The following is a 23,211-nucleotide window of genomic DNA, read 5'->3' on the forward strand; positions in this document are numbered from 1 at the left end:
ATCATCTCCTTCAATCACCACGCACATCAACCAATACACGGAAAACACAACAATCTTTCGCCATGTCACCAATGCTACAATGCTTCACCCACCCTTAGGCTCTCCTCTATCAACACATACGCCCTCGGCGGCAGACACGCATCCAAGTAGTAGCTCCCCTCCTCGCTCCTCCCCTGCATCGCAAAGCTCGCCATGTTGAGCTTCTGCTCTGTCCACACCGCGTTGCTGTTCCGAAAGTATAGCGGCGTGCCGATCCGGTTCGTCCTCTTGCCCTGCGCCGTCCCAACGACCGCAGATCCAAAATCGAGCTGCTCAGCAATGCAAAGACTAGCCATATTATTGACAAACACGGGCAGGACGACGGTGTGCGCCGCGGTGCGCGGATCGTAAATGTTGGTTTTGGAAGAGGTTAGGCTGGCTTCGTGGCGGTCGCGGAAGTATGCCCGCACAGAAGCGGCAGAGGTGCGCTCGCGGGTCTCATTGCGTAGAAAGGAAGCAAGCTGCAGGAGGGGTGCTTGAACAATTGTCTGGGGCAGGGTAATGAAGAATGAGGCTACGAGGTTCTGGATGTATTCACCAGTAAGGACCTGTAGTTCGGGCAGACTGCGTCGGACGTTGGCGGCGCAGACAATGTTGGACGTGGTGTAGTCCTTGTCCGCAGCGGCGAGAGTCTTTGCTATCCAGGCAGTTATGAGTGCGCCGTCGCTGATTTTGGATTCTTTGCCGGCCGGTGCGCCCAGCGCCGCGCGATGTCGCAGTCGCGCGACGGACTCTTTTGTCAGAACCACGAACCTGCGCTCATTTCTCGGCTTCGTCCACGTGCGCCAGAGCATCCACACCACAATCAGGAGTAATTTATGAACCGGAAACTTTGGTAGTTGGCCTTGCTCCTTGGCCATTGTCGCTTCGTCCATGATTTTTGGCATCGGGTCGGGCAGAATGGGCGGTACTTGGCTAATCTTGCCATTCACCACGAGCGACCACGCGCCAAGAAACGCAGCCAAGCCGGCGCCGTCGAATAGAACGTGCGGCCAGATGAGCGACATCATGGTGCCGTCCCGAAACGTCGTGACGTAGAGGAGCAAAGGCGGGCGGCTGTCGGCAATGTAGGAGTGCGTGCTGGTCGCGGTAAAGTCGTCCGGGCGAAACAAGCTGGATTCTTGGCCCCATGTATGATGCACAGAAGATTCTTTCAGATTCTCTGGTAGCTTGGCAACAGCTTCGTGGTCGCCTATATTTCTGTGTGTGCAGTCAACGTGTCGATAGTCGACGAGGACGTAGTCGTCAGGAAGCGTGTGCGGCGTGATGATTTGCACGCGCCCCTCGCTCTACAGATAAGGGACTTAGTATCAGCGGACGAGGAGAGAGTGATGCATGGCAGAACTGACATTTAGCGAGAAGCGCCCGGCAAACTTCCTCCACGTCGGCAGCTGCACGAGCTCCGACAGCGACGAGCGCAGCATCTCCGGGTCCAGCCTGTCATTGAAGCGCACCGTCGTCCTCATAATCATTTTCTGGAATTCCGTGTCATTCTCAAAGAAGTTGGTGGTAAAGACTTGGTGGTCCGTGGCTTTCTCTTCTCCAGGCAGTGACAACGACGACATTGCTGCTGTATACCGGTCTCGAATCTGCGTGTCGCAATGTGTGGTCATGACGAGTGGTGATGCAAGTCGAGTGGCACAACGTGAGGGTGCTCGTCAAACCAAATTCAAGACGCGGGAATGGGCCGCAGAGAGCGAGGTACGGGGTAGTTCAAAAGCTCCGGAATTAAGTCTATGTAATTAAACCGAGATACTGGGATGGGACTATCTCAGACTGTCTCGGAGCACCCCTGCTAGAGTGGCTGCGGCTGATGTGACGATCTGCCCTTGGACCATCGTCGACGCGTCGCAGTTTAGTATCCGGCACCGCAAGTGTACAAGTTGGAATGGAAAACAGGCAAATCATCTCGTCCGAATGGTTGATTTTGCATCACTGCATGTACTGGGCTGTTTACTAGCTCACTGGTGCATTTATGTGGCGAGGAATTGAGGAGCAGCTAAAAGACAAAACCATGGCATTATGAATAGCTTTACTTTAGTGCCTGGAATACTCGCCCTTTACCAGCAGGCAATAAATAAAAGGAAAAGATTGATGCTGTCTCATTTTAGGCTTATTTTACGCTTGTTTTGCGCCTGTTTTTCAGCACCTACGCCTCATTCCTGGCGACGTTGGAAGCTAACGTTAGTAGCGTCACTGTACGGAGTAGTCGTCTCTTAATCAAGCGCACCATTCACGCGAGTTTGCAAAACACCGAGATCATTTAATGAATAGCCATATATTCTACGTGGCTCATCGTTGAAATAACGACGTCTCATATCTACTCTATGAATACTTGCAACTCACCACTGCAGAAGTCTGCAGAAACGTCAATGCAAAAAAACCTTTCGCTTCCGGACGCACTTCTTTGTCAAGCACATTTCCTCTCGCTGCCGTGCGTACACGAGCGTGGAACAGAAACAATACTGGTATCCCTGCTGTCGGAACGGCAAGCAGATCATGCGAAATCAAACAATAGGAAAATGATGTGTGGCAAACTTTTGAACAAAATGCAGCAACATCAATACACACTGGGGCACGTTTCTTTTCATCACACGTCAAAAGAAAATGACAACCTCCGCCACCGCATCTCTATCATGAGATCAATAGATGGGGGCTTTGTGTTATTGAGCTCCGGCGCTCTTGCTGTGCTTCTTTTCGGCCAGGGCCTCGTCGCCGCTACCCGCAGAGCTGTGGGTGTTGGTGCGGAAGTAGTGGCCAAAGGTGCGCTCCTCCAGATCGCTCTCTCGGTCGTTCGTGTGCTTGCGCGCCTGGCGACGGAAGTAGACACGCTTGGCCCACTTCCAGGTCTCGATGCCCATGAAGAAGAGGATGGCCTCGATGAAGACGACACCCCACTCCCACGAAATGGGGGCATGCTTGAAGACGACTGTGTTGATGACGGGAATGTAGATGATGGGGAACATGGTGACGAAGCCGGCAATGATGGACCAGAAGAGGAACTTGTTGCGCCAGACGTCGACCATCCACTGGGTAAAGTAGCGCTTGCTCTTGGGCTGCATGCGGAAGAAGCTGCGACGGAGATTGACCATTTCCCAGGCGAGGAAGAGCGCGAACCATGTCAGACAAGCAAAGGTGGTGGCACGAGCACGGAAGACAACCTTGCAGTTTTCGCTGTAGTTGTTGTTGCAGTCATCACCAAGATCAGCGGCGCCGCGGCCAAAGCCGTAAAGGACGACGATGAAGGAGCAGATGCAAAGCGCAGCCATCCAAACACCGTAGACCACCATATCAACGAGCAGTTCGGGAGTGAAGACACCCTGCTTAAGATTCTGAGGAGGACGCTGCATGATATCGGGAGCAGCAATCTCAAAGCCGAGACCCATATCAGGCATACCAGAGGTAACCATGATAATCCAGAGAATCTGAACGGGTGCAAGGGGGAAGACCGAGATACCGCGGGAATCCTTGAAGGCGAGACCAATGAGAAGGGTGCAAGCTTGGGCAATGTTCTCAGCCAAAACATGAAGAATGAACTTCTGAATGTTGTCAAACATGCGGCGACCTTCCTCGACGGCATTGAGAATCGAAGCAAAGTTGTCATCGGTAAGAACGATATCGGAAGCTTCCTTGGCGACATCAGAACCGGCCTGGCCCATTGCAATACCGACATCGGCGCGCTTGAGAGAAGGCGAGTCGTTGACACCATCACCAGTCATGGCAACAAAGGCCTTGCGACGGTGGAGAGCTTCAATCATGCGGACCTTGGTCTGGGGGGCGCATCGGGCAACAACAAGAGGCAGGATGGGGAGGTTGTCAATTTCTTGATCGGTTAGTTTGTCAAAGTCGGAGGCAGCCATGACCATGGTGCGGGAGACATCGGCAGCGACTTCAGACATGCGTGATGGTAGGATACCGACTTCAAGAGCGATAGCGCGAGCAGTCTCGGGGTGGTCACCAGTAAGCATGTGGACGCTGATACCGGCCTCGTGGCACTTGCGGACAGACGGTCCAGATTCGGGACGGGGAGGGTCATAGAGACCAATGAGGCCTCGGAAGACGAGATCCTGCTCAAAGTCACCACGCTCAAGTTCGGCCTCGTTGTGCTTGACATGAGGAATGCCAGTACGGCTAGCCAAGGCGAGAACACGGAGACCGAGACGAGCGAGGCCTTCCATGTTGCGGAGAGTGTCTTCCTTGACTTCTTCGGTAAGCTCCTTGACCTCGTCACCGTCGACGTACTGAGCGCAAGACGTGAGGACACGCTCGACAGCACCCTTGGTGAAGAGATGCTGCTTGCCAGAGGGCTTGTGCTCCATGATGACGGACATTTTCTTGACATCAGAGTCAAAAGGGAATTCAGCAACCTCGGACCACTCGGCACCCTCGCCATGGGAGAGGCGGAGACGGTTCCAGTTGAAGCGCGAGGCAAAGACCTGGATAGCAATTTCGGTAGGATCACCACGGACCTGCCACTCGCCCTCGACCTGCTGGACGGAAGCAAGGTTGGCAAGGGAGGCAACATTCAAGTAATCACGGATAGTCATGTCCTGGGTGGGCAGTTCTGCAGTGTCGATGGAGTCACCTTCAGAGTTTTCGGCGCCAAAGTCAATGTCCTTGGGCTGTTCGGGCTTGAGGCCGATGGCGCCGACCGTGGGGTTGTGAGGCTCGTTGGTGTTGCCGACCGAGAGCGTGCCTCGGCCGGGGATCCACGCCTTCTTGACAATCATGTTACCCTGAGTGAGGGTTCCAGTCTTGTCCGAGCAGATATCTGTTGGCAAGTTAAGCCGTTGTTCTTGGATGCAGGGGATATGATACGCTTACTAGAAACCGCGCCCAGGGCCTCGAGGGACTTGAGGTTGCGGACAATGACGTGGCGCTGGACCATGCGCTTGGTGCCGGCGGCCATGGTGATGGTGAGGACGACGATGAGCGAGGCCGGAATCATGGACAGACCAGTGGCGACGGCGTAGATGATGACCTCCTGGCTGTTGCTGAAGCTGTTGGCGCCGAGTACGATGATGGCGCAGATGATGGCGGTACCGAGAAGCAGGAGAGCGAGCTTGGAGAGCTTGCGCTGAAGGGGCGTGCCGACATTGACGCCGAGGAAGCGGCCGACGGCGTCGCTAAAGGTAAGGCCCCAGGCCTCGAGCCAGCGGTGGAAGCTGGTCGAGCCGTCCTCGCGCTTCTTCTTGGGCTCGCGGCGGCGGGAGCTCTTGCCACGGAGGGCGACGGCAATCTGACCGATTTCGGTAAACATTCCAGTTGCAAAGACGACGCCGATGGCGCGGCCCTTGGTAACGGTCGAAGACGAGTAGGCGACGTTGAGACGGTCGCCGGGGCCGGTGTCGTCAGGAAAGGTGGCAGCCGTCTCCTTGCGGACGGGTAGGGACTCGCCGGTGAGGAGAGCCTCGTTGGTCTCAAAGTTGACGGCCTCGACGAGGCGGATATCGGCGGGGATGGTGTCGCCCGTCTTGAGCTCGACAACATCGCCGGGCACAATCTCGGCGGTGACGACGGTCTGGTTGGTGCCGGAGCGGACGGCCTGGGCGGTGGGGGAGCTGAGCGAGCGCAGCGAGTCCATGGTCTTGGCAGCCTTGAACTCCTGCAGGAAACCGACGACAATGTTGAGGATGATGACGGCAGTGATGACACCACCTTCGATCCAGGACTGAATGGCAAACGAGGCAACCATGGCGAGGATCAAGACCTATAGTCGTGGTTAGCACGGGTTTCGATTTTCGAATTTTTTTTTTTTTTTTTCTTCTCGCGAGCCATCTTCTGTATCCTCGCATCAATTCCGCATCTCCTCAGTGGCTCTTGGTGTCTGCTCGAGGCTGTGGATGGCCGTCTGGTTTTCCGACCCAACTGCATGCAGTCGTTCGGATTGCTGAGTGGAGGGGCTTCGCCGTAAAGCGAGCTACAGCGCCCACAGTTGGGCTCCGCCCATGCATGCCGACAAACCATCAGGCCATTCATTCATCCAAGCCAAGAAGGCAAAAAGCCAACCAAGATGAAGACCGCAAGAATCGATATTTTTCCCAACGCATGTCAAGCAATAGAACTTACAAGAGTCAGTGCATTGGCAATTTGTCCAATGAAAATCTTGAACGGCTGGACGCCTTCCTGCTCGCCAAACTCGTTGCGGCCATAGACTTCCAGGCGGTTCTTGGCCTCCTCTGGCGTCAGACCAACTTCATGGTCGACTTGGAGCTCTCTCTCAACATCGGCGTGGCTCAACGCATGCGCGGGCGCCGACATGGGCTTGTTGGCCTGCCCAGAGACATGCGCCTGCAGGCGCTCCTGCTGCTCATCTTGCTGCTTTCCTTGACCCATGGTCTAGGAATATGCTACAAGAGCAGGGAAAGAGGATAGGATAAAAATCGATTGGTGTAGGTCGTGCCAGTCGCCCTGTCGTTGCTTTTCCGTATCCAAGTGTTGTTGCAGTGAGTAGTAGTTGTGTAGTTGCGGTGTCTTGTATATGTCCAGAGCCCGGCCAAATATGTAGCAGATGATGTGGCTGGGAATAAAACAATGAAAAGGATTGAAGATGGGGAGAAGGGAAAAAGAAGAAAGACTCTGGAATGAGAAGTGGGAGGGTGTCCAACTTAAGAACTCTGCTGCCGAGAATAGACGATGGCGAGAGATGTGGTACACACTCTATCTGTCGGCTCTAATGAACTTACTCCGTACAGGTGTGGGTATTTTTCTGGGCCGGCTGGCTGGGCAAGAAAATAAGCTTGGTGTTGTGGCGAGCAGTCAGTTGGGTTCACAGTTGAATCTAGCGCCGCCACATAGATTCAAGCTCGGTCAAGCTACTCCGTGTTTACAGTGCAGCGACATTCCCTTCCTCTATTCATCGCAAACTTCAAAACAGCATGGAAGCCGGGGATGGTAGCAGGATGAAACTCTTGCTGTTGTACATCTCAGCTGCCCGCCAAAGCGTCATCATTGTTTTCCTCCTACTCGCTCCCAGACGGAGAAGGCATGGAGCCAGTATGGAGATGCCGAGAGAAGGTCAAGTCTTGGCGGAATTGCCCCAAAAGTATGGAGCCAAGACTGTGTGGCACTGTGTGCATTGACGGAGGCGTGGCTCAAGAATGGTCTCGATTTCCACACTGTGCGTGCAAAAGGTAGTTCTTCTCGTCCATCGCTTGTGAGGGTAAAAAATAGAATACAATGAAACCGTCAATCTGCTGGGAACAAGAAGTGGCTTGATCGTTTCGGTGTACTAGTTTCGCTGTTATTTTTGGCCGCCAACGTTAGGTGCTGGCTGGGCCGAAAGACAAGCCACTCAGCGCCTGAAACCTGGGGTCGTAGGATAGCCTCAGAGAGACAGCTTGTTTGTTTGGTATAATGTCCTCAGTATGCAAGACACTCGTGGCATGCAATTTTGTCAAATCTGTTGTGCAGCGCCAAATGTCTCACCAGCTCATTCTCGTCATGTCCACTCATGTAATAGAGCTGGTAGGAAAGAGACGAAACTGCAAAGAAAATTAGTGACGCTATTCGATATATTGTACAGGCAATGTTGACGCTGCTGAGCCAGTCACAACGTTATAGCGGAAACTGCTATTGCAAGCCATCGCGTCCGTGCCCTCAGTTACGGTCAACTTGGTATCTTGGAGGCATGCTCCAGCACCTGTTCCGACGTAACCTAACTGCAACATGTGAATCTAATCTGCCTCCCGTGCCCATCGCTGGCCATCCACCCGGCTATAGCGCTTTAAACGTCATAGATAAGGTTGGGTGGCCGCCAATCTACGACCCGTACTATTGCCAGCCAGCAGCCCTAGTGGTGGGTTCAGCACCTGCGCGCCCACTGGTACGGGCGCTTTCCTGCTGCGCTTGGGTCACTTTTTCATTGACTCCGTTGCTAGGTTTCCGCAGAGCCGAAAAAAGATGTTCGAGACCAACAGAACCCCGGATTACGACACTTGACACACGAGCAACCCAAAGGATCGCCATCTATAGATAGCAGCAAAACACTTGCGATGCTCTTTTCACAATGACCGTTACTTTTTGCGAAAATCTTTGCCATTGACAAATCACGATTCCTCGCACTGTGAAGAGCGAGGCTGTGCCTGCGAGCCTGAATAGCGCCCATGCCGCCGCTTCTTGGCGCTTCCCCGCTTCTGCCCCAGCGGGCGGTCTTGGCTTTTCGAATGGTTTTCTTGGAGAGAGTGCACAGAGCGCTGCTTCAAGCTACTGTTACAGAACAAAGAGCTGTCTGCCGATAAGTAATCTGTACAATGGTTGCAGAAAGATGGGGAGCACACCACTACAACAGCAGGCCACCCTAACACGCCAAGCTTTTTTGGAAACTCTTTTCCTACCACACTGATTTCCATTAATAAATAAAATATCATTGACGATGTGCTTTCGAGTATCCGTACAGATACTTGCCGTCAGTGCAGCCGCCTTCTATGGCCATTGCTAGTCTGCCCCTAGCAAAGAGCTAAAGCACCGTCGTTATTGATTCTGCTCAACCTATTACATCATTTCATGTCATCGTCGCAGCGTCCTTGCTCCAGCATCTACATGATGCTTGTCATGAAGACCGATGGCAACTATCACCAGCCAAGGCTCTCGTCTCGCGTAAAGCAGAACCTCGCCAAGATGTATGTTTATTAAGAAAATCGCACTCGAAATATTGATCGCTTCAGATTTTTGTCTCTGCCCACGTGTACCTCTACGTTGCCCAGACTGGCAGGCCAAGTTAAACTGAGCTGCTAGCGGCTTGGTATGGCCGCCCTGCCGCACCACCTGAACGGGGCTGCCCAGGCGCTTCCACGCCCCAAGAGTACTGGTACAGCGTTCCAGCTCTCTCGCAACACCGCTTCTAGAATGCTCCCAATCTCGGACCGGCAGCCTATTGGCTCAACGGCCTTTTTTCGCGTACCAGTATACCTTTGGACACATGTCATAGACATACAGACCCAGTGCTACTGGCCAGCGGGAATTGACCGGTCTTTCTTTCTTCCTTTTCGTCTTTTCTTTTCCCGGGCATCTCTGTGTTGCTGCAACTCCCCTGGCACGACACGGCTGAAGTCTCGGCGTTTCACCAGCCAAGCCATCCAAGACGGGTTGCCGACCCAAGCAAGCTCAAGGTGGCATCTCTTGTCGGCAATGAACCGAGAAAACAATGACAACGCGCTGCAGCAGAGTCAACAGCCAGGGTACTATATCTGCGGGGAATCGCTCCGCCATTTTGGGGCCGTCATGACTAGCCATCCAACTCGCAACGACGATTGTAATAGATGAGTACCATGCCATCTGCGTTGAAGTCTCATTGTTCTAGACTCTCATCTTGAAGCAACAGCGACCCGGAAAAAGTAATCTGCGCAAAAGATTGGGAGCGGCAGTTGCTCCTCTGATCATCTAGCCAGCTCATACAAACCTCAAAGTGCTTCGTGCCAAGCCTCGCTTTGTTCCTCGATTGGCTCCAGCTGACGAATCTCAGACGGCAAGATGCCGCAGCTAGCTCTGAAAACAGCGCAACTAGTCTTGGCAGTGTTGGATCTCGTCCGTAGATAGTAGCCAACAATTGAGACATTGCTCACGTCGTCGGTTTACGCTTAAAAATAGAGCCCTTGCTCATGGTTTCAAATTTGCTCCAGCAGTAATGCTTGACGAGAATCCAGGGTCCCTCTCAATTCGTATCTGTAATCGTAGTATCTTATCCCTGATGAGGGGAGGGAGCGAACCCTCAAGTGTGTCAAGATGCTAAAACAGTCCACATTCTGATCGAGACTGGGTCGGGGATTCGGAGGCGTCCAAGCACACGTCTCGTATTTTCCTTGTAATCGCATCGATTGTCTTTTGCCGGCCATCTTTCTACCCAGCACTTGCAAAATCCAGTTGACCGCTCATTGCGCAAATATTGCCCTTGATGTGCGCCTTCCCCAGACCCAGCACTGTCATGACTAGTTCATCGTCCGTGCCATTGCCGCATGCAGGGCAGGTTTTTCCAGTAATTACCAGCTCCGCGCCTTCAGCCGCGATGGATGCGGGGAATCGCGAGATTATAGCTTGTAGCGGTGAGAAAAATACTATCTACATGCTCTGTGTGTAAAGCACGAGAGGCAGGCATTTGGGCCTCGCCTGGCTCTGACTCTACAGCGTTGCGACACTGAGGTAGGCTACTTTTTTTTGCAGATACTAATGTGTTTTGTTTCAATACTCTGATATTTTCAATAAAGACATGGTGATATGCAACGACTGCTTATTGAATCAAGATTCTTGATCGCAAAGGCTAAGACGATGTGGAATATCTGCCAACTTTCATCCGTTGCACAGCACACAAGCATCTGTCGCGAGTATCTTCACGCCTCGTCTAGTATTTTCCAATTCTCCCCACACCATCTGCCAGCTCCAACATTTCCTCTCCCATATGACAACAACCAACAAGATCGAGGTAGCACTGCCCCTTGCATTTTACAATAATAGATTCTTGGCGTTTAAACGACAGCAAAACATCGTCTCCCAACGGCGTGGTTCTGGTTTGATGCCAAGGCTCGACTGCGCCTTGCCTACGGTCGGCATCGCCGCGTCTCCAACTGGCTGAGCCTGCAAACTGCGCGCCGCCTTACTATGTCGCCACTATTGCGTGAACAATCTGGGCCCTGCCATTGGTCCATCGGAAAACTCTCGGCCAAAAACGGCAAAGGCGCGATGCTACCCTATATACAGTGCCGTAACAGTGCGAACGCGGTAAAGACGCGCCAGCAAAGGCATTTACCCAGTGCGATATGTGAATAAATCAGAAGAAGGCGTGCACTCGATAACGGAATAGGCATTCTGTGAGTTGTGCCAGGAAGAACCTAGTTGAACAGGCTGGTCCAGGGTGTGTTGTAGAGGGCTGCTTAATGCAACGGCGATGCGGCTCTGCGACACTGTGTAAAGTTTCTGCGTCGGACATGCAGCCCAGCTCTAATCTGACAGCAACTCAAAAAAAATCAAACAGAGTGAGCTTCCGTTTTCAGTGCGACAAGACATTTCATTCAATCATCTCAAACGCACAAAGCCATTTTAATCTCGTCACGAAGCTTCGTGGGTGTCAGCCTAGGCACGATGGCAGAGTCATTCAACGAGCTCACAGCTCGCTTCCTAAGCTGGTTCAAGCAGCTCCCCGGCGCCACCTTTTCCGATGCCATTGCCATCCAGGACTTACGCAGCCGCAAAGCCGGTCGCGGCATCAGTAATACAGACCAACCTCTCTCCTTCACACAATCTCATACTGACATGCCGCCACAGTCGCGCTGCAAGACATTGCCCCCGAGATGGTGCTCTTCCGCATCCCGCGGCGGTCCATCATCAACGTCGAGACGTCGGCGCTGCGCGCCAAGCTCCCCGCGCTCTTCTCCGACGAGGGCATCTCGCACGGCAAGGCCGACGACGACGACCCCTCGTCCTCGCAGCTTGACTCCTGGAGCGCCCTTATCCTCGTGCTCCTCTACGAGCACCTGCTCGGCGCCGCGTCCGCCTGGCGGCCGTACCTTGACGTCCTGCCCGAGTCGTTCGCCACGCCCATGTTCTGGACCCCCACTGAGCTGGCCGAGCTGCAGACGAGCGCCACCGTGTCCAAGATTGGCCGCGAGGGCGCCGAGAACATGTTTCGCGGCATCCTGCTGCCGGCGGTGCGCGCGCACGCCGATGTGTTCCAGGGCAGCGCGGCGCTGAGCGACGAGCAGCTCGTGCAGCTGGCGCACCGCATGGGCAGCACCATCATGGCGTACGCGTTTGATCTGGAGAATGACGAGGACAGGGACGAGGATGAGGAGGACGGCTGGGTGGAGGACCGCGACGGCAAGGCCATGATGGGCATGGTGCCGATGGCGGACATCCTGAATGCGGATGCCGAATTCAACGTATGCCCGGGTGCTGTGAGGATAGAGTATATGACGGAAGTGCTAATCTCAAGCAGGCACACGTCAACCACGGCGACGACGAGCTCACCGTCACCGCCCTCCGCCCCATCAAGGCCGGCGAGGAGATTCTCAACTACTACGGCCCGCACCCCAATTCGGAGCTCCTCCGCCGCTACGGCTACGTGACGGAGCGCCACTCCCGGTACGACGTGGTCGAGATTCCCTGGGAAATGGTCGAGGCCGCCACCGTGTCCCAGCTGCAGCTCCCCCAAGAAGCCTGGGCCAAAGTCGTACGTTTCCCCCTCCACCCCCACCCCTTCTCCTCCTTTCAAGCGCAGCACTAACCCCGAACCAACAGCGCGGCCAGCTCGACGAGGACGAAATGGAAGACACTTTTGTCCTCGAGCGCGAGTGCCCCGAGGTCACCCCCGAGGGCACCTTCCCGGCCTCCCCGGCGGCCCGGTTCGCCGCGCTGCCGGGCGACCTCGAGGAGCAGCTCAAGGAGTTCCTCAAGGCGGTCCGCGCCGTCGACGCGAGCCTCATCCCGGACAAGCGCAAGCGCGACGAGCTGCAGGCCGCCATCATGGTGCGCGTGCTGGCCGCGCTCGAGGCGCAGTACCCGACGACCCTGGCGCAGGACGAGCAGATCCTCGCGAGCGACGCGCCGCTCGGCGACCGGGAGCGCATGGCGCTCGCGGTGCGCCTCGGCGAGAAGAGGCTGATACGCGAGGCGCAGGCGTTCCTGGAGGCGTCGGGGCAGCAGCAGCAGGACGGCGACAGTCCGGTCAAGAGGGCCAGACTTGACTAACCGCGGCATACTGTGCGAGAGTACATCGCTCCCGCGCGCATAAATACGACGAGATGCAGAGTTGGTATCTGCACTCTCCCGTCATGACGATTACGGACAGCAAAGACACTATTTGCATGATTTGTTTCTGGAATTCTATTTTTTTTCGGTTTGGAAAAAACAAGTACTACATTCATTCCTCTCTCAACAGAGGACAAACACCACCTGGGCCATATAGACATGATACCCAGGGTCATTCCGCACGGGATTATAAAGATATAACGAGGCAACTTATACCCTTGGATTACACAAAAAGCAGCTAGTCACCAGACGAATATACATTAATGGATAACAATCAATCATGAAAAATGCCTTTTTATTTTGTCTATTCATGTTTCAGCCATGACTTGACCTTGCACAGTGTAGTATTTACCACGGCCCTTAGATCTTGCCCTGATTTGAAACGGATTGGTGTTGTTTAAATGTACGTGGGCCATCTCAGATGGCGTCTGGTAGTCGCACAGCAATGTCGCCAGATTGTGTTATGTATCGTACCCAAGGAAGCGAGGGATATTGCAGCTACATTCGTCAGTGATTGGACTTGTACACGTCTTGAGATGTGCTCACCTTTGGTTCTGTGATTTTCAGGTAGCGGACCTGGATGCCACTCGTCGTAAAGTATGGAATCTCAAACTTGACCTGGATCGGTCTCTTGGCACCCTTGCTGCCCATGCCACCCATGCTGCCGCCAAAGCCGCCCGTCATGCCACCACCAGTGTCATCGTCACCACGGACGCTGGGCAGGCCGAGCTCGGCACGCATGAGAAACTCCTTGTTACCACCAAACTGCTTAATCTTCCAGACAATGGCGCTCTGCTCGGGTGCGTAGTGGACGGAGCCGATATTCGTGCGGAAGCGCGGGGAGTCGGCGTCGTCGGGGACGGGGACGATGATCTCGACATTGTTGGCGGTGCTGCGGCGCTTGAACTGGGCGCGGGCCTTGAGCATGTACTCGATGCGGGAGCCTGAGTGCGACTCGACGGCGCACTCGACCCAGATGAGCGGCTTGACATGTGTGTTGAGGCGGTACGACATGAGCTCGAACTCGCCGTCGGGGGGGATAAAGGAGATTGTGCGGTCGTTTTCGAAGCGCGCGAGGCGCACACACTGGTGGAACTTGACGTCCTCCATCTCAATGGCCTTGCCGCGAGTGGAGCGGCCCGTCGTCTCGAACATGACCTTGTCGTTGAGTCCGAGGCGCAGCTCTGGCATGCCGCTGAGGTAACACTTCATCTTGATAGCGCCGAGGATCTCGCTGCGCAGCACGTTGCCGTTGGAGCCGATGAGCAGGTTCAGGCTCTCGACGACGTCGAGGAAGACTTCGTTTTTGCGGTATCGAATGCCCTCGGAGCGCCACGACACGGCATTGGTGACGGCAATGGGCGGGCGGGCCTGAATCTCGAGTTTGTGGGATTCTTGGGTAATGTATTCCTGCAGAATCTTGGACTCGGTGGTCTGCGGGTAGCCGAAGTCCATCATCTCGTCGAGCAGCTCGTAGATGATGACAAAGTTGTCGCGGATCGACTCCTCCTCGAGGGCCTTGAAGTACTCTGTAAAGACCTCGACAATCTTGTGTAGGAAGAGGATGATTTCGGCGGCGTTGGTGTTGCGCTTGGTGAGGGCGAGCAGGTAGAGGTTATTATGGCGGATATAGAGGTAGTTGATGCCTTCGTGGGAGAAGCAAGGGGGCACGGCGGAGGATTCTTCTTCAGCATCGGAGAGGAGGATGGGGAACTTTTCCACAGCCGACATGGGGATGTCACCACGGTAGTTGCGGGCAAGCAGGGTCTACAGCGGTCGGATATCGTGTTAGCAGGTAAAGCTGTGCCAATGGACAGGGTAGCATTGTGGCGCATACCTTGCCCTTGAGGTCGAGGAAGAAGAGCGCCGACGCCATGGTGATGGGCGCGCGTTATGCGTCGTGGCGTGTGGTCGGATCGAGGGGCAGCGGGGAGGGAGCTGCTACGGTGTACACGACAGCCGCGAGGATCAGGGGGATGATTAAAAAAAGGCTGGCCTCATGCAGTATCGTATACTGCAGAGCTACTGTGGCACAGCGAGAGAAGAAACGAGCCGCCTTGAGTAGCTGGGCGGAGAATTCAAATGAGCGCGTGGGATGAAGTTGAAATTTGGCATCTACAAGCCGCACGTCGAGCTGTGCTTGCGACCGCCCAAGCAGGGAGGAGGACTGGCATCATTGACGGCAAAACCGCGGGCTGGCGGGGAGGAGAGCCGGTTCACGAGCAGGTCACGTGCATGCAGAGAATGGCGAGCGGGTCGCGAGAACAAAAACTCGGGAGCGCGCCTCTGCTTTTGCGATTTCTTCTCCTTCCTCAACGCACCCTCTAGACAGTGCAGCTCATCGCCTAGCTCGATGCTGTTGGGCATTCTGCCATTTCAGTATTCGTGCCGTGGATGAAGTCGCGATTTCGTGGTGCGGAGAGGGATCTATTTGGCTTCATAAGAACTGCCCGAGCATAAACTATGTTGCTTGGGCGGTGTCAGAGAGGCCGGACATTTTTAAATCTTTTTTTTTTGTTTCAAATTTTCGTCAAAACATGCTGCGCAATCTCGAAATAATCAGAAGCAAGGCCCAGCTCGAAAGTCATCCGCCTCGGACAGCTGCACCCTCGTACGATTCACGTAAAAATTTTCCTTGCTCGGTTGTAAACGTCTGCAAGGTGTAGCGCCATTGTTGGCCACCCAGCCACCATTTTGCAGAAAGCGACAACTCGGACAGCCTCAAGTAAACTGTGGCGAGGTGTGGCGCGGTCTGGGGAAACCCTTGACCCGAACGACCAGTGGCCTGAGTAGGGGACGGATGCGGAGGAGCACATCTCAACAGTTTGGCCTTGGCCGGTGCTTCTGGGGCACGAGGGTGGCGCATCATCATGTGATGGTAGATCCAGGGACCTGTCTGTGAGACTGTCGTACCGATCCCGGTGTTGATTGCAGCGCCACATCCTCGTCAGAAGCCAAGACACGGACGTGGGCAAGCATGTGTGATGAGCGGATAAGGCAGGCTCGCTTCCGAGTAACATCTTACGATAGGGATGAAGCGGGATGAGGCCACTGGGCCAGCCTATCAGTCAGAAGCCGCGGCCGTATCGCTGATAGCCGACTGGTGGATGATGCTACGGCGTTGAGGTCACTCGTGCTTAGGAAAAGGACTGAAACCGGTTATCAAAAAGGCAAAGGCGTACGAGCAGGTATGCTTCCCCCCCAAGGCATACTGTCCGCGGTCAGAGACTTGCTGTAAAGAGTCTCCTGCAAGCCTGTCTGACCAGCAGGAAACGTACCTAACCCAGCACGATGGCGGGCGTCCCACCATGCACATCTGGGCTGGTTTTGGTGGGAGGAGCAAGGAGCTAAAAGTAGCGCCGGCGCAAATTGATGATGAATGCTGCTTTTCCGCCCTGCTCTGCACCAGAGAAGGATTCACAGGGACAGACAAACAGAGTGCGGAGAGGACTAGCACAGCGCTAGCACGGGTCCTGACGTCGCATTCTTACAGGGCTGTTTCCACTGATGGGCAGCGTTGGTCGCTGAAATCAGAAGGTGAGAAGAGCAAACAGTTGAAAAGGGCTGCAGCGTCACATGTGATTTCATGTGCAAGGGACCAGGGTCGGGTATCCACTTCCCCTCGCTGAGCGCAGGCGTGCGTTGAAGGAGCGCTTCAACGGCAGCGGCTTGCCAACACCAGATGAAAGTGATCGAGGTGAATCTCGCTGGCTGGTTATAAAGCGATATATACTGAGCATATCGTGGCTTTTAGTAACAAAAGTAGCACGATTGCAGCTACTGCGTGGACTGGGAATGGCATTAGAGGCCGAGTGACTGTGGCAACGGCCGACCTTGTACCCCGTAGGCACGTAGAGTGATGTGATTACAGTGGCCGGAGAGCCCGTGACCGCTGCCCGCATCTGCACATGCTCGTCAATTACAATCTCGACAATCTTGCTTGATCGACAAGAGCCTCAATCCGCATCGTATCGTCTTATCGGTCTCACCAACGACACATAGGCTATAAACAGCTGCATCTACATTCCCCGCGCTTTGCTGCAATGCACATCTCAGCAAAGGGTCCTGTTCTTAATAGCCGTGGCCGTAGCCGGCCCGCAAGCCTCGCCCAGACGCTACGTGCCAGCGCCCCCGCTGTCGGCTGCCCCCCCCCTGCAACATGGCGCAGCACGATGCCTGTGATAATTGTAGCGCTCGCGCCTGTGGCTGCAGCATGTGCTTCCGGAGGGGGAAAGAGACACAAGGATTTTGAGCTGGGCAGCTGGGGGTTGCATTGGATTGACACGGACGTCAGATTCTCTCCTGCTTTAAGATGGAACCAGGCTAATTGATTGTCATTGTTCAAGGAACCACTTGGTGGCCACGGATGAGCCGCCCCCCGATCTGCACGGGCGCAACTGAAAGTGAGAACCAGCGGAGAGGTTTTGGTTCTGCGGCGGACAGTGAGCGCCGCTTGGAAACACGACAGCACGCACTTGCAGAGCACACCCACTGTAGATTCTCCGTCGCAGCGCCCGCCTACTGATGTCGGGGCTTGTGACGCCGCTAGGTAGACCCGCCCGGCAGCCCACCATGCATGGAGCAAGCCACGGCGGCTTCAGAGGCATTGGCATCGCATTTGGCCGTTGCATACTGACGGAACGAAAGCCATCGGAAGAATTAACAGAGGAATGGTTCGTTGCGGCGTCCGCCCTTCGCAGCAAAAGGCCCGGAACTGTGAATCCACCCGGCTCGCTAGCCCTTTTCAATCGTACTCTGTGTTGGCCAATGCCAGTCCAGTAATGCAGTGCGACAAAGGTGCACCGCCGGCTCGTCCTGGTCCGCCCCAACAAATATGCATTCTCGTGACAGCACGTTTTCACAGGCTTTCAGGGCCCTTCTGTATTCCCCAGAGCAGAGCAGGGGGCCAACCCCAGTGTCCAGGCCCGTCGTAATCCCACCCAAAAGCCCGCCAACGCCAGCGGCCTTTTGTGCCGTTGCTTTGCCCTGCCTTTCAGCACCTGCAGCGCCCGTCCAACCCGCGTCTCAGCCCAAGTTTCTTCTTCTTGACTGGGTCGTCAGAGCTGAATGACCCTATTTGCCCGCCCAACATAGGTAGCCCGCCTCTGGTGCTGGCGCAGGTGCAGGTACCCCAGCTTACCGGGCACAGGCATAGCAACTGACTCTTGTTCTCTGGCTTGGCTCTGGTCTTCTCCCACTCCCACCCCCGCCTCTTCCTTCGAATTAAATTTTCTTTCGCCTCGAATCCTCCTTGCGAGTTCGTCTGGAAGCAGATCCCAAAGGCGTGTCATATCGTATCTCCATCTAGCGGCTGCTTATCCTGCTCAGAGTTTACCGCCCTCTACCACGCATCCCCCCAAAGGTTTAGCGGGCCTGGGTCGCTCAACGCATCGCACATGTCAGGCTGATCCTTAGCCGGCCGCCAATGGAACACAATCACATGCTCGCCACTGCGAGCGCTCGCACAAGCAACAACCACGCTGCTGAGCCCGCTGCCAACGACGCCAGCACCGCTACCGCTACCACTACCGCTACCGCCGCCTCTGCCCGCCCCCCATCATCCACGCCAACCCACGCCCACGTCCATGGCCTGCACCACCATAATCACCATCATACTCCCGCACAGCGCCATCCCCTGCCCTTTCGTCCTCTCCATCCACCGGCCTCTTTAAATCCGCCTCCCCCGAATTACACCCATCCTGGTGCTGCCTCTGCACCTGCATCCGCATCCTCCATGGGCAGCCCACCGCTTCCACCCGCACCAGACTACTCCGCCAGGCTGCCTCCGCTGGCGAGCCATGACAACAGCAGAACTCTGCCGTCCCTGAGCTCCATCGCCGGACCTCAGCATCACCGACACGACATGTCCATCGACCACGCCGCTATGGCGCCCAGTAATTGGGCCCCCCAGGCAAACGCCATGACCTACCGACAGCCTCCTCACCAGCCCTCGCGCGCCCAGAGCCCCGTCACCGTCAACGGCGATTTTGACGGCGAAAACAGCGTCACGAGCGAGGCCTCGCCCGATCACCAAAAGGAAGGCACCCCGACCAGCCTCACTCTCGACGATCCCGATGTGCGCCTGGCCGCCGAAGCCCTTGGCGACCTCAGAGCAGGTATGCTGACAGATGCTGTCCCTGATTTCGTGGGAAAACATTGCTAACAAACACGATCAAGACTTCGTCTCGTCTCCTCCCGATACCTCCGGCCCCATGAGCCCACCTCCTCAGAATATGCAGCTTGCGACAACCTCCTCGTCTGCCGCTGGGTCCTCCCGACCTCCCCGACCCGAGCCACTGCTGCAGCTTCTCACCACCGTCCACCCGTTCATTGCCTCCACCGTCTCCAACTACCACAGCACCAAGAATTACTCCCCTCGATTTAAGTCGGGTGCCGAGTACGTTGAAGGGTACCTCACACCTCTCGCCAAGACGGTCAACAGAACTGCTAGAAGGACTGGTGTCGAAGGTGGTGTGCGATGGTTTCTTGGCGGTCGCCGACATGCTGCACCCACATCGGAGCCCGAGTCCTCCACCAATTCCAAGAAGCGTCGCAAGGTCGGCGAACAAGGTAGCGAAGAGACGGAAGACGGAACCGGATCAAGCGATACTTCTCCCCCCACACCCAAGAGCGCTCGCCGCTCTTCTGTTAGCACCATCGACACGCTACCTGCGTACGACGAACTGCGCTCCCCAGCCTATAGCGAGACGGCTGGTCCTCCCACTTCCGCCCAGAACCAGGCCGCCTGGCAGACGCGTCTGTTCATGTCCACTTCTGGTTTGAGCGTCGCCATGAGCTCCGAGAGCCTTAAGAGCCTCAAGTACTGCCTGAGGTGGTTGCGATGGACCAATGGCCGTATGGACAAGGCCATAGGTTCGCTCAAGGATGCTCTCGAAGAGTACGAGAGTGCTTGCAGCACCCAGGCCAGACTGGAAGAGAGCAATGGTGAAGATAAGGACCAGGTCATGGGGTTGACCGAGGGTGGCAGCGGCACCAAGACCCCCGAAGAGGCGCGCACAGAAATTGCCAACCGCATCCAAGTCATCAAGACTGATATCCTCAAGACCTTGCAAGAAGTTGTCACTACCGTCTCCAAGTATGCCGGCGGTGCGCTCCCCGAGAATGCGAGAATTCTTGTACGCCGTCACCTCACCAGTCTGCCCCAGCGTTTCCGCCTCGCCACCATGAACGAGGGCCCCAATGATGCCGACGGCGATGCCAACAAGGACAACAGTCCTGCCCTTCGTGAAGGTGCGCAAAAGGTGCTTGTTCTCGCCAAGGAGGGTCTAGATATGGTGACACAAATCACTGGCGTCCTCGACGGTACCATTGTGAGCGCCGAAGAGTGGTGTGAGCGCATGGGCAAGAAGCGCGAGCCCGAGGACGAGACCATGGTTCTCGACGAAAAAGCCGCTCTGGCCATGGCTGCAGAGCCCGCCAGCGCCGATGTCAAGATGGGCTAAATGCCAGAGAAAAATAAAGAAGAATACAATACAAGAGAAACACAAAACTCTTGCCCTGGAAAACGGGCACAAAAATGTCGGAACTGGTATCCAGCCCAGAAGAACCTGACATTAAAACATAGCCAGCACTTGGCATCTCACGATGCGCAGTGGTACCTGGCACATCCGATTCAAAGCAATCGCGCCGATCCAAATGGATCTTTTTTTCATGTACTTTTTTGAGCAGCACAATCCTTCTCGTCTTGTGGCTTCTATTTGTTGGATTGGGAATAAGATGACCTTGTACGGTTGTTGTGGGAATGATACCTGGACTTGCGTCCATTTTCTGGTCTGGTTTTTTTTTTGCTTGTTTTACTTCCACAACTCTGGGACGGGAAATGGAAAAGAGAAGAGGAAAGGGCTTTCGATCGGCTGATGTGATTAGGAAAGTCGAAACCTTGCTTGGAAAATTGGCGTTTGGCGGTTTTTTATATATGCAGCAGCCCTTGCTATTTCTGGAGTGTCTTGGAATTTTGTATTTCTTTGCGCCAGGAGCCTTGTACATTGAAATATACTCCGTCTGAAATTTAAAGCATATGACGTCAAATGATGCGTGATGAAGCGGCTTTCCGGATATGCAATACCAGAGACAAGTTGGTGGGCATTGCGTTCAAGCGCCTTGCATTCAAGCACATCGCGACAGCAAAGCTCTTGCGAATTGAAAGTGGAAATGGAGACGATCAGCCTTGTTTTGGGCGAATTTTTGGCTTCCCGGACGCCTAACAGGCTGCGAAATTCCGTCCTGCGCCGATCTGAGTCACAGCCACGATGGGCGCATTTCCGTAAACCTGCTGCCTGCCACCAAGGCAGACTAGAGTCAACATCTGCCGGACCTTGATAAAGCGTCAATGCTCACGAAGCATAGAAACGCAAAAATCCATCCATGGTTTTCAGTCGGCACCAATGTAAGCCCATTGACTTGATACACCATTTCAAACTCTTCATCGGCACGCCCACCACACTTCGTCCGCCATCGCCCTCGCCACCTGCCTCACGAGCCATGGCGACCAGAGCGGAGCGCAGCAAGCCCGCCGTCGAGCGCACGCACTACACCTCCCAGCCCGTCGACATTCCCGGCTCGTTCCTCACCACGCCGCCCTCGGCGCCCATTACCCTGCAGCGCATTCCCTTTGCCGACTCGCCGCTGCCCGAGTACGCGGGGTGCTTCGCGGTGCTCCTCGACAATGTGCTCGCGCCGTGGGAGTGCGCCAAGCTGCTGCAGCTCGCGGAAGCCTCGGTGCCCGACGCCGAGGAGGGCGCGTCGCCGTGGCGCCCGGCGCTGGTCAACATGGGGGATGGGTACGAGGCCGCGGTGACGGACTACAGGAACAGCGACCGCATCATCTGGGATAGCCAGACGGTCGTGGACAGGGTTTGGCAGAGATGTCTGCAGGCGCGCGGGGAGGGCGAGGAGTCGATGCGGGAGATGCTGAGCGGGACGCCGGAGGGGAGGGAGGCGAAGAAGCAGAATAGGACCTGGGGCGGGGAGTGGAAGTTTGAGCGCCTGAATGAGCGGATGAGGTTTTTGAAGTACACGAAAGGGCAGTTTTTCAAGCGCAAGTCACTCGCCGTGGATCCAGTGCTGATCGGCTGCTAACGACGGTGATCAGCTCACTGCGACGACGCGTATTATTTTGCTGCCGACGGGACGACGTTTGAGACGCATTATACGGTGCACCTGTATCTGAATGACTCGGCCAAGACGTCGGCGGACGGGAGTGGCTGTGTAGGCGGTGCGACGTCGTTTTTGTCGCACGATTTGGAGCGCCGGCTGGACGTCGATCCGAAAGCAGGCAGTGTGTTGATTTTTCAGCATGAGCAGCTGCTGCATTCGGGCGATGAGGTGCGCAGCGGGACAAAGTACACGATGCGCACGGATGTCTTGTATCGTTGGGTGCGAGAGTAAAGCAGACCTTGTGCGTGTGTGCGTTTATTTCGGAAAACAAGAGCGAGCAAAGAAGTGCAAGAACAGTGGATTAGGTAGAATAATAGCACATGGCAGATCGCTTGCTGGCACTGACGATGTTTACTGTCATGGTGCTTGACACCGGCCATGATGGGAATCAGAGCAAGTTACTGGCTAAGCCAGCTTGATTGGCTCGAATATCCTCGAATGCTGCCACTTGTCTGCAGACTCCCGATCGCTCATTGTGCCTTCGCAGCATTTCTTAACATCCTCCATTATCGCCCCGCGCTCTGCCCCAGTAATGCCGTAGTTAGAGCCGCCATCACCGGCAAAGTTGCAGGGCATGGAGCTAACGCGACGATGGTGCAAGGAAGCAGCCTGCTCCGGCGACAGAGGTTGCTTGTCAGCTATGGTATGGTATGTGGGCCGTCAGAGAAGAAAGATTTTTCGGTATATGTAGAGTCTTTGCGGAAGATTGTGGGAAAGAAGTGTGAGTTGAGGCTTTCTAGGATCGCGGGGTACTTCTGGCGCTGAACCATTATTGCTCCTCTGTTACTCTATTGATGTAACTCACAACACCGGCACAGAACCCTGCTTTACATTATGCGACTCAATGATCTGATACTGAACTCGCGGCCGGTGCGGATGATTATTTTGTATCGATGGGCACGTGGAATTGTGCGGCTTTGCTATAGAGCAGTTTTGTTAGAGCGTATTCTCATCGCATGTTGCTAAACCGCGTTGTTTCCGCTGTACCTCCAGTAGTCTCTAGTAGTCACGATGTAGCGCTTTTGATTGGTGATTGAGTAGATTCATCATCTCGGATTTCCTGACTAGATATCAAATCGCAAAAGTATGACATGTTGGGTTACTCTCCCAGCCCTGTATACACCCATCTCCTTCGTGTTTGGCGGCTCGTTAGATGAGCCGCCGTGTCCCAAGTCTCGGGTTCTTAGTAAATACATTCCCCTGGGTATGACCAGCCGACAATCCGACTCAAATGGATTTATTTACCATCTCATACGC

General features: G+C 55.0%; 6 protein-coding genes across 6 annotated transcripts; 3 read left to right on the forward strand and 3 right to left on the reverse strand.

The window, feature by feature from the left end:
* Positions 1-74: 74 nt before the first annotated feature.
* Positions 75-1,604, reverse strand: LMH87_008661 (uncharacterized protein; the record flags this gene model as incomplete). Its single annotated transcript, XM_056201868.1, has 2 exons — positions 75-1,328; positions 1,389-1,604. 2 exons carry the CDS (start codon positions 1,602-1,604, stop codon positions 75-77), a joined length of 1,470 nt encoding a protein of 489 aa, XP_056056488.1.
* A 1,098-nt stretch (positions 1,605-2,702) lies between these two features.
* On the reverse strand, positions 2,703-6,375 carry LMH87_008662 (uncharacterized protein; the record flags this gene model as incomplete). The annotated part of the gene is made up of 3 exons (XM_056201870.1): positions 2,703-4,810; positions 4,864-5,749; positions 6,109-6,375. The coding sequence occupies 3 exons, from the start codon at positions 6,373-6,375 to the stop codon at positions 2,703-2,705; spliced, it is 3,261 nt and encodes a 1,086-aa protein (XP_056056489.1).
* Positions 6,376-11,112: 4,737 nt separating this feature from the next.
* On the forward strand, positions 11,113-12,717 carry LMH87_008663 (uncharacterized protein; the record flags this gene model as incomplete). The annotated part of the gene is made up of 4 exons (XM_056201871.1): positions 11,113-11,239; positions 11,296-11,909; positions 11,966-12,199; positions 12,268-12,717. The coding sequence occupies 4 exons, from the start codon at positions 11,113-11,115 to the stop codon at positions 12,715-12,717; spliced, it is 1,425 nt and encodes a 474-aa protein (XP_056056490.1).
* Positions 12,718-13,194: 477 nt separating this feature from the next.
* Positions 13,195-14,653, reverse strand: LMH87_008664 (uncharacterized protein; the record flags this gene model as incomplete). The annotated part of the gene is made up of 3 exons (XM_056201872.1): positions 13,195-13,275; positions 13,324-14,544; positions 14,615-14,653. The coding sequence occupies 3 exons, from the start codon at positions 14,651-14,653 to the stop codon at positions 13,195-13,197; spliced, it is 1,341 nt and encodes a 446-aa protein (XP_056056491.1).
* Positions 14,654-18,202: 3,549 nt separating this feature from the next.
* On the forward strand, positions 18,203-20,240 carry LMH87_008665 (uncharacterized protein; the record flags this gene model as incomplete). The annotated part of the gene is made up of 2 exons (XM_056201873.1): positions 18,203-18,893; positions 18,955-20,240. 2 exons carry the CDS (start codon positions 18,203-18,205, stop codon positions 20,238-20,240), a joined length of 1,977 nt encoding a protein of 658 aa, XP_056056492.1.
* A 922-nt stretch (positions 20,241-21,162) lies between these two features.
* Positions 21,163-22,185, forward strand: LMH87_008666 (uncharacterized protein; the record flags this gene model as incomplete). The annotated part of the gene is made up of 2 exons (XM_056201874.1): positions 21,163-21,835; positions 21,890-22,185. The coding sequence occupies 2 exons, from the start codon at positions 21,163-21,165 to the stop codon at positions 22,183-22,185; spliced, it is 969 nt and encodes a 322-aa protein (XP_056056493.1).
* Between the last annotated feature and the right edge of the window lie 1,026 nt (positions 22,186-23,211).

Source organism: Akanthomyces muscarius, assembly GCF_028009165.1.
Source record: "Akanthomyces muscarius strain Ve6 chromosome Unknown contig_18, whole genome shotgun sequence".
NCBI lineage: Eukaryota > Fungi > Ascomycota > Sordariomycetes > Hypocreales > Cordycipitaceae > Akanthomyces > Akanthomyces muscarius.